Source organism: Fusarium verticillioides, chromosome 8, assembly GCF_000149555.1.
Source record: "Fusarium verticillioides 7600 chromosome 8, whole genome shotgun sequence".
NCBI classification, from domain to species: domain Eukaryota; kingdom Fungi; phylum Ascomycota; class Sordariomycetes; order Hypocreales; family Nectriaceae; genus Fusarium; species Fusarium verticillioides.
The window spans coordinates 2,139,508-2,151,713 of NC_031682.1; the positions used below are offsets into that span (position 1 = coordinate 2,139,508).

The window sequence follows — 12,206 nt, forward strand, 5'->3', positions numbered from 1 at the left end:
AACCGTTTGTACATACTTGCATGACATATTTCATAATGCAACTGAGTGACCGGAAGACCCTGCTTCGAAGGTTAAATCCGGGGGATCAATCAGCCACTCAACAGCGGCTTCTCAATGACGCGCGTATTCCCGGGGTCGCGCAGTGGTTTTTCGACCATGAGATGACTCAGGATTGGCTGAGCGGGAATCGGGGTCGCGTGCTTTGGCTCCATGGACCAAGTATCTCACCAACTTCCATTACTTATTCGTGCCTGGCTAACGAACACCAGGCGCAACTGGCAAGAGTTTTATTACCTCAAGTTTAGTGAGCCGTGTTCTAGATGACCAGATCTTACCAAGTACTGGGGCCGCCGTATACCATTTTGACAGGCATGAGCTGCAGTTCAACCTTGCTGACTACAACCTTGCGCTGCGCTCAATCACTAGACAGTTGGTGTCACAGCTTCCGGGAAAATCTACGCTTCCAACCCAAATTTTGGCGACTATTGACGATGGCTTGGGAAATGCCGAAAGTACCGTGACTATACTGCAGATGCTGGGTTCTGCGTTCTGTAGAATTATCATCATCCTCGATGGAGTCGACTCCTCAAATGAGGCTGGCTTACGGGAGCTGCTGGAATTTCTACTGAAAGAAAAGACACAATTGCGAATAATGCTAACCAGTCGGGGTCAGCCATCACACGCGCTCTCTGACGCCTTTGGTATCAACACGATCACAGCACGCGCTACCAATGAGGGTTTGAGTCTATACCACGCCAGAGCTGTTGACGAGGCACCTGCAAATGCAGAAGTGCTGGATGATTCCCATACCAGGCTGTTTCCATATCAGAAACTTACGGACATGGCTGAAGGGCGGTAAGGCTCGCTATGCATTCGTGATAGCATCCGCTAAAGTCTACTAGGTTTCTTCCCATCATACCGACTTGGTTCAGCAACATCGCATCGCAACCGAATGCGGTTCTTCTCAGCCTGATAGAGTCCTGGTCACCAAACTCCAGCGTGGATGTACCTCGCGCCTTTTGCAAAGCTCTGGTCAATGGGATCGAAGCCTCAGAGCATTCGGACATGATCCTCTGCTTGCTTTATTACCTGGTCTATGGCGAAGAAAATGGATACACCTTTACTCCATCGATGCTATGGGAAGCTCTCATCGCCTGGGGTATTAGAGACAAAGACTACACAGTGTTTACTCTCACACAAATCTCCAACGCCTGCGCCAGTTTTGCCTTTATCGACTCTCAAACGAAGGTCATGAAATTGCGATCACCATTGCTGTTGGACTACTTGCGAAATGAAGTATTTGACGACAAATACCATGCGCGACACATCAGGGCGACATTCCTATACTTGACACGAGGCGACCACGAAGGCGCGTGCAGGTCATCTCAAGAGCTCAAAGAGAGATTGAAGGCGCATCCGTTTCTCTGTTATGCCGCCAGAACTCTTGCACCAAGTCTTGCAGCTTTGCCATCGCTGTCTTACGACACAGATTTTCTAAAAATGACAACCTCACATAGATCGGTAGACTCTTACCTTCAAGCTGCCGAAGCATGGCCATACATTGATGACGAGAGCTATGATGAGTTTGAAGCTGAGGAAGAGAGATGGCGGTGTTATACGCGAAGATATACTCCCCTTCACCTCGCTGCTCATTTTGGAGCCAAGGAGACACTGATCCAGTTGCTTGTTGATCGCGGCGACAATATTGAGGCTCAAGCGGCAAATGGACAAACAGCGTTGCATATCGCAGCGGAGATTGGAGATTCGTCCCATACAGTCAAGCGGTTATTAGAATGCGAGGCCAATGTCGCTGCAGTGGATGAAGATGGACTCACACCTTTGGCTCATGCCATCGTATATGGATGCTTAGAGTCAGTGAGGCTGCTTATTAGTCACGGTGCAGATATCAATGCGCTAGAAGAGGAGGATTTATTAGAATGTTGTCGCGAGAAACCTGACATTGCGGAGTTTCTAGTCGGGCTCGGTATTGAGATGCCAGAGGGAGAGTCAGAGCCTGAAGAATAAATGAGAAAGTGCCAGCAATTGAATAAAAAAAGATTCATTTTGAATGTCTTGTTTGCCTCATAGTTCAGAATAGCTGACCGGCAAAAAACATACAACACCGGGGATTCGCTGGTCGTCACCGACCCAACTACTAATCCAGCGCTTCGCAGCTTGACTATGGGAGAGCGGACGGGATCCCGTATTTTCTACGAGCTTTGGTCGTATGTACCGAGCAAAGATGAGTCGTAGCTTATATCGACGGGGCTTGTTGCTCTATCCTCGCAGTCTTGCTAACCAATTGCTATATTCGGCACGGCTTTATTGAGGGCCTTGGCCTGACAACCCCAAACCCCAGGCCCAGTGGTACCAGCGATATTCGCAAGGCAAACAATAAGTTACTAGATTGAGACATGAACGTAACAATGCTAATTAATTCTTACCATTTACATCCTCGAACTACCATGTATTTTGTTCCCAGTGTTGACATGGCGCCAAATTGTTGCCGTGCCTCCTCCTAATTTACACCGAGATGCTAGGCAACAGGATAATTCTAAGGTCTAAAATAGAGATTTCAGGGTACTGGTAGAGAGATTGCATATGCTTCAAGGTTCTAGCACATGAAGGCTTACAATACTTCTATACTGCGGATTCGAGCTCGAGCTGATATACTTTTTTGCCTAACACAGGAACCAGCAAATTATCCCATGGAGCGGTTACTCGTTCATTCTCTCTTAAAGAGACCCTCAAGAACTCTTCTCTGATAACACAACTCGCTCCGGTTTGACACTACCCTCGGTACGCTCCTTGCTTTGTGCCGTCTGGGGCGGGGCCGTAGCCTTTTTCTGACTCAGACATACCGGTTTGGTATCATGACCACTGACTGGAGCTTGTACTGCCTCAGATCCAATACATGCAGAAGATTGCTGCTTGAGACTCGGGGCTCCGAAACTAGAATCAGGTGGCTCGCTCGGCCTATAATATTTGTTAGCCAAAATTCCGTCATTCTATGTATTGTGGTCCTGAGGATCCTCGACATGCTTCCCAGCTTATACTCATCAAAACTGTAGCCGCTATCATCTGGGTGCATGTTGAAGCTAATATAGTTAAGAATCCCCTCAGTGTCTAATCCCTTTTCTTGGTAAGGGCGTACTGGCTTTTCTGCCATGTTCAGGACAGTAATTGCGCTTTGAATCAGTGTTAACGATGCCTTCTATGGGGGGATACCTTCAATACGACAAATATACCTCATTGCTAAAGTCCAGGACAAAGTAAGCTAGAATTAATTACTCAGATAGATTTTGTGTTCAAAGACCAAGAAGTAAGATCTTCTCTCATCTCCTGGCAAGCTATCGTGTCTGCCGGGAAAGGCCTGTTGATGAGCACCAGGGTCATACAGGCTGGTAACCCAATATGACAACTGTTTAAAGATTTTTTACATTAATAATTTGCTTAAAAATAGGGGCGTCTACTAAACTAGTAAGGGGGCTGTTCACTAGCAGGTGGTCAATAGAGCGACGCGGGGCGGAGAAGACTGGGGCTGTGCTACCCTGTAAGATATACGCATGAACTGGCATTTCCTTGCTTCTTGAATTCTAGAAACTCACAGGTTGTCGCACTCTCATCGCAATACCGTATCACTTTAATTGAGGAAAGTATTAACCTCTGTGCTATTAAATAAGAACTTGCAATAAATTCGTATCTACTCCATACTCTCCGGTCATTCGGGTATACACCATTTTTGATGAGTACCGTGACATACTCATAGGATTTCTCTGGAAAGTAGCATAACAATCGAAACATGAGTGAAATCACATATGACCACCAGATTCCAAGTCATTGAGACTGACTTGTATATACAGTTTATCTACTCTCTATACCAACATTCAATCCATAGATATTTACCCACCATCGTCCCTCATAAAATTACATCCATCTATTTCTCGTTGCCTCATTCGTGTACTTTACTGCCGATAACGAGTGTATAATGAAACAAATCCCCAAACTCCTTCAGCGTCATACGCCTACTCCATGTATCCAGAGCCAGAAGGGTCATCGATTCCTTCTTCATGTCTTAGGCAGATTATCGTCAGGAGCGTTTCTTGGTCACAGAGACTTTTCAACTCACCGTTTGTAGTGCCTCTCTAGTAGATCCTTGCGATGGAAACGTCTTTGACATACAGGGCATTCGAACTGGGGTTCTTGGTGTGAAGACTGATGTCGCCTTTCAAGTGTGAGCATACTGTCTTCGTCTCGAGTGTAAGTGTAGAAGTTGTACCTCAAATGCTCAGCTCGAGTGTAGACCTTGGTTTGTTAGCAGGTAATCTACCGCTCGTAGTCATTGACGCACCTTTTGACATTCGGAACACACGTGGACTGGCTTTCCCTTCTTCGCCTTTGAGACTTTGCCAGTTGGCGTGCTCTGAAAATCGTCTTCGTAATTATCCATTGAAACTAGGTAGAGCGCTTGCAAAACGAACGAACTAAAAGCATGCAAAACACGAGAAGCTAAAAAGGACCGATGCGGCTGCGATGAATCGCCACCAGATATCCGAGCGCCAGCGCATACATATTTAAGAGACGAAATTCCCATGGCTTCCGTGAAAAGAGCTGACTTCTCCGGCGGGCTTCGTAAGTCCTGTCTAACATGAGCCACTCGCTGAGTAGTCAGAACGAGGCTTGCTCCGTGGCGTGGACGAATCCCAACTCCTCAATCCGTCGATCACAAAAATAGACTCGGACTCTGACCAATCGCCATGTCGAAGCGTCTCACAACCCTTGTGACGAATGCGAATTCTCAGCCTTGGACAGGGGTTCGTGTGGGGGCTTGCTGACATCATCGCTTCGGGGGGCGCGGAACAGATTTCAATACCGGGGATGACGTGGAGTCCGAATATAACTGATTAGATAAGATAAATGGCCTGAACTGGTTTGGAATCAACTGATACTTTTCTTGTTTTGAGGGACTTCGGAATGCGTGGATGGTGACGGAGGTGTCCGAGGGTCCCGTGGTGGCTGGGTATATCGACATACGCCAAGGTGATAAGAGTCACAACGTTTCACCGCCTCAAAGTCTGTACAACGCTTCGGACAATGCCAATTCACCGATCCTCCACTGAGCAGATAGGCTTATTAATCCTTTTCTATGGTCGTTTTCTAACACAAGCATATATCTCATGTAGGCAAAGTCTTATGCTCTCACGACTTCTTGGTCTTGTTGTAGGCTGGCAAAGCCCAATCCTTCACCCATCCCGATTCCAAAATTTGCTGCGCCTGAGGTCGATTCTTAGGCTTCCATGCAAGCATTCGTCTTAATATGTCCAATAGCGCAGCCGCCTCCTCCGAGTTGAGGGTTTCCATGCCCTCCGATTTTCTCGGCTCTTGTATCCATTGGGTGAATCGCCTGTCCCATGACCAGATATCCCGCTCGTTACTGAGCGCCTGACCTTTACTATCAAACCATTTTGAGCTCTTGTCCCATTTGTCCCACCATTCAGGCGGTGGAATCCCCTGCATGTGAACTTGTTGCGCAGTGATGTCGTCCTGGGGAGCGATGATGCCGTCGATGAGGGAGCGATGGGCAAACAACTCAAATATCAGACAGCTGAGGCTCCATATGTCTGATTCGAAGGTGAGAGGCTTTGTTGGCTCGAAATAAGACTCGGAAGGGCGGACAACAAGGGGTGCATTGGACTCGCATTTTGTCTTGTCTGCTGGCCGGAAGGCGACGCCAAAGTCACTCAGTAAGAGTTTGGCATCGCACAGGGAGATTTCATCACTCGGTAAGCCAAGCCAGACAGGGAGAACAGCATGAGAAGGCACGCCAGGTGGTAATGGTTCAACAGACCCGTCTAGACGAACAATTGGCTCTAGTATCGGAGCACCGAACTTTGCATACAGCTGGTCGATCGACAAGTTGTTGAGCGAGGCTGGAAGTCGTAGTAATAGGTTGCTCAAGTGGAGATCTTGCGATAGACTTTAGTAAATGGTTGAATGAAGGCATCGGAAACTAACCTCCATGGGCATAGCCGCGCGAGTGAACATGGGCCACAGCTTTTATAACTTGAAAAGCCAGAGAACGGGCCACGTCTAGTTGGAAGAGACCTGAGTCAGACGCATCTTTTGTATCTATGAGGCTACATCGTGCAGGTGTCGTGACGAGACACAGGTGTGATCCGTTGGGCCCTTTGACAATGAAACTGTCAAGAACTTGCGGGATCATTGTTTCGTCTGTATCCGCCATTGCGAGCTTCGAGAGAATATCGACTTCATCTTTATCTGCGTCTGAAGTTCCATCCTTCACTGCAACGTAGGTGGATGAATTTCGGTCGAGGGCAAGCCAGGCGGTTGAAAATGTACCATGTCCAAGTTTATGCACTATCTGGTAACGGTCATGATGCAGAGTATCGTTAATCTGAATAGGATGGTAGCCTCTAGGTCGATAATCTTCAAGTACCTCGACTTCTTCAATGTACTTATATCTGACACTTGGTGTAGACATAGCTTTGTGGGATGCGTTGGAGTAAGGGCGATGAGTCGCAAAAAACTGGGTATCAAACAAACGGCAGCGCGCCGGTAACACGCGTCGCGTATAGGAAAAGAATGATATACGGAGCATGAGTGAGAGAATGTGAGTTCTGAAGATGTGCAAGAATGGCGGAAGCTGCAGCCGACTTCGCCGTAGTAATTTGAGCCTTTGGATAACGCGTGGTAAATATCGCTTAGTCTGTCATGATTCTATAAGTGCACAGACTTCTCAGTGTAAGCGCTTGCGGCCATTGCTTCTATTGTTGGTTGATGATTTCTGGAGACCGATCAAGGTTTCTAAATCATGTTGGCAGGAGAAATCGTATGAGTAAAGGAGTTTTCATGCATGTTGGTTGTGAGGTCCGTCAACCTGAAACAGTACGCGCCTTCCACGAAATCATGTCAATGATAAGAGAATGCAAGACTAATTTTAGATCACTAAGTGGTTAATTATCATGGTCAAGTTGAAAGGGCACAAAACAGAATGTTATCCTCTCAAAACCTTCCCATTTACTTCATACCTTTCACAAGTACACTCATATAGAATCAGAATTAATATGTCTCCTGTTAACATTGTCAAATACTACTTTCATAAGAGGAACGTCCCTGTATCCGAGGAACGTATGCGGCGTCTCATTGCTCTCGCCTACCAAACAGCCAGAGCTTTACCCAAAGGCAGTCTTTGTGCGGTATGTTTATTCTTCTACGAACTTTCTTTCCCATCTTGGTGATTCTGATGATCGAATAGAAGCGAAGTCCACTTCACTACAACGATTAACGGTCGTCGGCAGAAAGATCCTCTCGGAGCTCATGTAACATTCAGCTACAAGACGCAAGACTCTCTTGGTCGCGACACTCACGTCTCAAGTCATGGCTACGTTAAAGACTCCGAGACTCTGGAATATGCCGGTTCTACCCATGTCGATGAGAAACCCGATTCAACCAAGAAGACAACAGGTAAACCAGTCTGGCCGGGCGAGTCTCAGTTATGGGAGGCTCCAGAGATTGGGTACGGACACCTGCCAGAGAAATAGATTGAGTGAAGTACTAGAGATTTACACTCGCTGTTTATATAGGTTTATATTAGACTAATATAAAGCTTATATAGGCTTCCAGAGCTTTACAGACAATAAGATTTAAATGTCTATTACTGATATGACCTTAAAAGTATCATAAATAGCAAAAGGCAAAGTCTTCAGCTTGAAGCATAGTGATCCAGTACTCAGGGAATCGAACCTTGAGTGGAAAAGAAGTAAGACCTGGCTACAAGTTTTTAAGTAATGTAAGAGGAATTTGCAAACCAACAGCCAGGCTCCAGCTGATGCGCAGAAGATTTAATTACCGACCCCTCAACAAGTAGCGCTTATGGCTGTCTCTAGGAAACTAAAATTAAAGCCTCGCGAAATGTAATAGTATAGAAAGATGAAGTTATGAGATAAACTCCGATACTGTCAGCATGTTGGTTAGGCGTCGGAGGAATTAGTAGCTCGCATGCCCCAAGACCTTCTATAACGCCCTGTAAATTCGCCCCACCTCCCCTTGATCAACCGACAAAGGAAGGCAAAACTACTCATGTTGCTGAGCATAATTGAATCATCCAAAACACCACAAAAATGAATCATAAACAGCAAAAGAGAAGCTCTTCAGCTTCAGACATGGTATTGCGTAATCAGGGAATCGAACCCTGGGCTCCCCGACGCTGCTCGAATGGCAACGGAGAATTTTACCACTAAACCAATTACGCTATTGGATGTTGTTGACAACTGAACCGCAATTGGAGCCCAGGCGTTTACAGCGAGGAGCACCAGCGCATGAAGATTCGATAGCCTCTTTGTTGTTGGTTGACGGAATGGCTCTAATGCGCAAATTAAACAATTACCTTTGCTGCGGCGCTTTGCGAGGCCGAGTGTACATTCTCACTGACGCAAAGCTGTTCTCGGAGAACAATGTTCAGACCTCAAAATTGTTACCGACACCCTAGCATCGGTGCACTTACGACTACCACCAACATGTTACCAGGCCCTAACCACTGCGACGGAGGTCCGCGAACGTCTCGTCATCCGGCGCAACACTTCACAGAAAATGTCATGCCAGTCACGAGAAAGATTGCTCCCCGCGATGAGAATGATGAGGCTACTGCCATCCTTCCTGTTCAGCCACTTAAGTATGCTACGTACGGTGATTTCGCGGATGAGTTTTCGACTTGTTCTGGCTTTAGTGTGATGAGATCCACGACTACTTTGCCGACAGAGAGAGAGAGAGAAAGAGAGAGAGAGAGACTCACACTGCCATTAATCTTGTAGTGTGGGATAAAATTGCGGTTACAAGGGCTCTCACAATGTTGATTGTGACCAAATTGAAGCGAGTCTCATTACACTCGGTCCTTTCTTCGATGGTCGAAGCTCCGCCTGTCATATGATGGGACAGATAAAACATCCAAATGACTCCAACTCTTCTAGCCTACTTCTGCGACTTGACACGGCAGAGAACGCATCCAAGGTAGATTGGCTTCTTGCTGACAACACACCATTCTCCGCAGTGAGATCCTTGGTGATAGGTTCAGTGCCATACTGATCTTTGTACATCTGGCATCTGATCTGATCCATCTTGGGGAGCTTGACGCCCTTCGCGGTCGAGTATACGTTGACGAAGTCTAACTCTGTGAGCTTGTTGTTTTTCTGGTGGGCGAGAACACCGAGGAGGACATTGAGAGGAAGGGTGCTGTCCTCTGCTCGTTAATGGCGAGGATGGCGACACCGAAGTGAGGCTTTTCGGCAGGAATGGCGGTTACAACGGTAGAGAAAGCGGCGAGGCCAGCAAGAAGAGTTGGGAAATGCATGATGAGCGAGATCTGTTTTGCTGACGATGTTCTTTGATGATGGAATCGCTTTTTTATAAGATGCCTTGGTTTACTGGGGAGCAAGACGGCCTTTTTATACTTGATTCAGTGCCATACTTTGGCTAAATGAAAGTTGCAGCATTATGCATGCCTTCCACCTTCAAGGTTCCCGTTGCCATGGCCCTGGTCATTCTCCGCATTGCTCGATTAAGCTTCAACTTTCAGGCCCAAATCGAATCACATTTCCCTTGACTGAAGCCCCGCTCAAAGTGGACTCCTGTCATCACTGGCTGAAACGAACAGCCTATACCGCGACATCCTTACGGCCATTGCTACAATGGGGCAGTCTTACAAGATCTATTCACGTTGGCAACGAAAACACAAAGCTGATCTGGATGACTGCATGAGGCTATGCCCTGGCTGAGAATCCTATATCGTAATTCCTCAGAGACAAGGTGCAAAAAATCCACTCCGGTTGATATCAACCAATACCCTGCGCCAATAAGCTTACGGTGCAAGTTTCTGTCTCGTAATGGGGCAGAAATACGATATTTACGAGATCACTACCTTCTGCTTTCTACATTCACTGCACCTTTTTTCATGTCCACTCTGTTTCCTCTTTTCGAGTCTTGAGTGAACTGTTCGGCGCCTCATTGGCTCTCACTTCTGATCACGTGTTAGCCTTCGACGAATCTTCGTTGCCAGCGATGTCGATCGTCACTCCACTTTGAACGTTGGGCGCGGAGAAATTCCAAGATGATCAGTTTCATATATCGCGCGCCTAAACTCCAGCCCAATCTCTTGTTGAAGACGGCGCAACCCGTGGATAGCGAAGCTGGTCATTGAAAGAACCTGGTCTGGCACCAGGATATCGAGTCTTAACCACCCCGCATCGTGTTCTGCCAAAGCCAATCGTGTTTCTTAGAGCTTTCAGGCTTCGGATGAACCCTCCAACTGGTTAGTCACCGCGCGGTATCGCAGCACTAGGAGACTGATAAGCGCAGTTGTTCGCCATGGTACAGCAAGTCGCTGTGGCATTGTATGACCGGGGTGACTATTCTCGCGGGGATAAGCGGCGAGTCTTTGGCTATGAGGCTTATCATTGGGGCATCATCATCATGCCCGATGGTCCCGAGGAACGAGATTATCACGCCTTCTCTGCTACCGATGTATCCGAGATCAATCCAGTTACTTTTCGCATGCACAACCCTACCATGACTTGGTGGCTCCGAGCCGAGGAAAATGTCAAGCCCGACGAAAACGTCAAACCACTTGGGTGTATTGTTATTGGAGAAGTGCCAGAGGATGTCACGTTCGCTCAACTAGACGACCTGTTTCACTCTATATCTCTACCGGTAAAGAACACGCATCCGCAGCAGAGCTGTGTGACTTGGATCGTGTATGCCGTACAGGCCCTTCAGGAGCAAGGTTGGGTAACGCAGTTTGATCTCGACGAGTTCAAAGACCGGGTCGTCTCTTACGCTGACGAGAGGATGGAAGGGTCAAGCTCACAGGTCATATTCTATCAATCTTAGCAATGTTTATATGTCTTTTTATGATGCCAGTATACACTCTCACTCCAGCCTTTCAGCTGGGCGTCATGTAAGCCATTTCAGTGGGATATGAGACTTACTGCTATACAGCGGATGATATCTAAGTCACGATGCATGCGTCTCAGTTCAAATTTGGCCTAGTATTGGCAAAGCATTGACCCTTGCTATGAATCACGGTATTAACTTGTTTCTGTCAAACCTTCACCGACAGTTTCTCGCCATGCACTGTGTCTTTATACTGGGCTCTTTCTTTAGGAACATTGTGTGGCATTGACTTATCTGTTACGAGTGGGTGCAAAATAGGTCTTGACTTCGCATGCAGTCCCCCTTCTACACAACGTGTTCGAACCAGGATCGGTCCCCTGTCGAATTACACTCGAGATAAGTTACCCCTGGGCCCAAAATCCCGTACCGCTAACATGAGAAGCAGGGTTTACCGGAATATCAAGAGGTCCCTTGATCACGGTGCCATCATCAAATCTGAATGAGGCCTCGTCGCGACTTCCGATTGTTCCGGTGAACTGCTGAGACTTGGCGCTTCCAATAGTGTCCTGCATGTTTCATGTCGCTTGGCGCATCAACTATAACATACACCGTTGACGCCTTTATGCCACGACTCCACGAGTAAGAAACTAGTAGATGTGGAAACAAGTTTTCAACTATCCATTGACGAATCGATGGTCTTGAAATGACTTTCCATCCTTGGATCGTGAGACAACATATGCATTGCGCCGTCAGAGTCAAAGCAGAGTTGCCATTTCGATCATAGATCGATTACCAAGACAACTCTATTAATCAATTTAGCGAACCCAAACTATCTCTGTGCAATTACAAGCTTTCGATCAGCCGGTGAGTGAAATGCCAAAGTACCAATGAGAGGGAAAGGTCTAGGAACGCCGATGATAGTTGGAGCACGTGCATTCCAGATTGGAAGTGATAGTTTGTGATTTCAGACTGTGGTTTTTCAAGTTTTTGCGAATCAAATACGCTCGTATATAATATGTTTACGCCCATACTTTCCAGTCTTAGATATCGCCTAGGCCACCTTGTTGGATAACAGAAGTTTCACTAGAGAACGTAAGTGAACTGTTATATTCTTTAGTCCAAAGTCAGCTTCGAACTAGCTGGCGATCTTCTCCACGTTAAAACAAGCCGGCAGATCTGAGCATAACATAATAGCAAATGTTTGGTGCTCAATGCAGGTCTGGTCGAATATGTCTTCTACAGATGCATAGCTAGAGCATTCGACAGCTCGCCATACGTGCATATTGGTGGTATGCTTCATT

General features: G+C 46.9%; 7 protein-coding genes and 2 non-coding genes across 13 annotated transcripts; 3 read left to right on the plus strand and 6 right to left on the minus strand.

Annotated features, from left to right (window-relative positions):
* Nucleotides 1–10: 10 nt before the first annotated feature.
* FVEG_17627 (hypothetical protein) lies at nucleotides 11–2,128 on the plus strand. Of its 2 annotated transcripts, XM_018906868.1 has the most exons (3): nucleotides 11–219; nucleotides 270–855; nucleotides 903–2,128. In XM_018906868.1, the coding sequence occupies exons 1-3, from the start codon at nucleotides 21–23 to the stop codon at nucleotides 2,023–2,025; spliced, it is 1,908 nt and encodes a 635-aa protein (XP_018762257.1). In that variant the 5' UTR covers nucleotides 11–20; the 3' UTR covers nucleotides 2,026–2,128. The 2 variants fall into 2 exon arrangements, with proteins under 2 accessions (XP_018762257.1, XP_018762258.1); XM_018906869.1 differs by having other exon boundaries at nucleotides 11–855.
* On the minus strand, nucleotides 2,112–2,227 carry FVEG_17626. The gene has a single exon (XR_001989334.1). It is a non-coding gene; the product is annotated as a 5S ribosomal RNA (ribosomal RNA).
* Nucleotides 2,228–3,813: 1,586 nt separating this feature from the next.
* Nucleotides 3,814–4,650, minus strand: FVEG_17625 (hypothetical protein). 4 transcript variants are annotated; one of them, XM_018906866.1, is made up of 4 exons: nucleotides 4,352–4,650; nucleotides 4,280–4,305; nucleotides 4,130–4,225; nucleotides 3,814–4,074 (listed from the first exon to the last, which is right to left on the minus strand). In XM_018906866.1, the coding sequence occupies exons 1-4, from the start codon at nucleotides 4,592–4,594 to the stop codon at nucleotides 4,026–4,028; spliced, it is 414 nt and encodes a 137-aa protein (XP_018762255.1). In that variant the 5' UTR covers nucleotides 4,595–4,650; the 3' UTR covers nucleotides 3,814–4,025. The 4 variants fall into 4 exon arrangements, with proteins under 4 accessions (XP_018762255.1, XP_018762256.1, XP_018762253.1 ...); XM_018906867.1 differs by having other exon boundaries at nucleotides 3,814–4,225; XM_018906864.1 differs by having other exon boundaries at nucleotides 4,130–4,305; nucleotides 4,352–4,633.
* Nucleotides 4,651–5,199: 549 nt separating this feature from the next.
* Nucleotides 5,200–6,502, minus strand: FVEG_13858 (CMGC/SRPK protein kinase; the record flags this gene model as incomplete). Its single annotated transcript, XM_018903206.1, has 2 exons — nucleotides 5,200–5,966; nucleotides 6,016–6,502. The coding sequence occupies 2 exons, from the start codon at nucleotides 6,500–6,502 to the stop codon at nucleotides 5,200–5,202; spliced, it is 1,254 nt and encodes a 417-aa protein (XP_018762252.1).
* A 583-nt stretch (nucleotides 6,503–7,085) lies between these two features.
* Nucleotides 7,086–7,562, plus strand: FVEG_13857 (hypothetical protein; the record flags this gene model as incomplete). Its single annotated transcript, XM_018903205.1, has 2 exons — nucleotides 7,086–7,217; nucleotides 7,320–7,562. The coding sequence occupies 2 exons, from the start codon at nucleotides 7,086–7,088 to the stop codon at nucleotides 7,560–7,562; spliced, it is 375 nt and encodes a 124-aa protein (XP_018762251.1).
* A 628-nt stretch (nucleotides 7,563–8,190) lies between these two features.
* On the minus strand, nucleotides 8,191–8,272 carry FVEG_17624. The gene has a single exon. It is a non-coding gene; the product is annotated as a tRNA-Gly (tRNA).
* An 815-nt stretch (nucleotides 8,273–9,087) lies between these two features.
* FVEG_13856 (hypothetical protein) lies at nucleotides 9,088–9,367 on the minus strand (the record flags this gene model as incomplete). The annotated part of the gene is made up of 2 exons (XM_018903204.1): nucleotides 9,088–9,181; nucleotides 9,234–9,367. 2 exons carry the CDS (start codon nucleotides 9,365–9,367, stop codon nucleotides 9,088–9,090), a joined length of 228 nt encoding a protein of 75 aa, XP_018762250.1.
* Nucleotides 9,368–10,108: 741 nt separating this feature from the next.
* On the plus strand, nucleotides 10,109–11,164 carry FVEG_13855 (hypothetical protein). The gene is made up of 2 exons (XM_018903203.1): nucleotides 10,109–10,324; nucleotides 10,372–11,164. The coding sequence occupies exon 2, from the start codon at nucleotides 10,381–10,383 to the stop codon at nucleotides 10,900–10,902; it is 522 nt and encodes a 173-aa protein (XP_018762249.1). The 5' UTR covers nucleotides 10,109–10,324; nucleotides 10,372–10,380; the 3' UTR covers nucleotides 10,903–11,164.
* A 142-nt stretch (nucleotides 11,165–11,306) lies between these two features.
* On the minus strand, nucleotides 11,307–11,477 carry FVEG_17623 (hypothetical protein; the record flags this gene model as incomplete). Its single annotated transcript, XM_018906863.1, has 1 exon — nucleotides 11,307–11,477. One exon carries the CDS (start codon nucleotides 11,475–11,477, stop codon nucleotides 11,307–11,309), a length of 171 nt encoding a protein of 56 aa, XP_018762248.1.
* Between the last annotated feature and the right edge of the window lie 729 nt (nucleotides 11,478–12,206).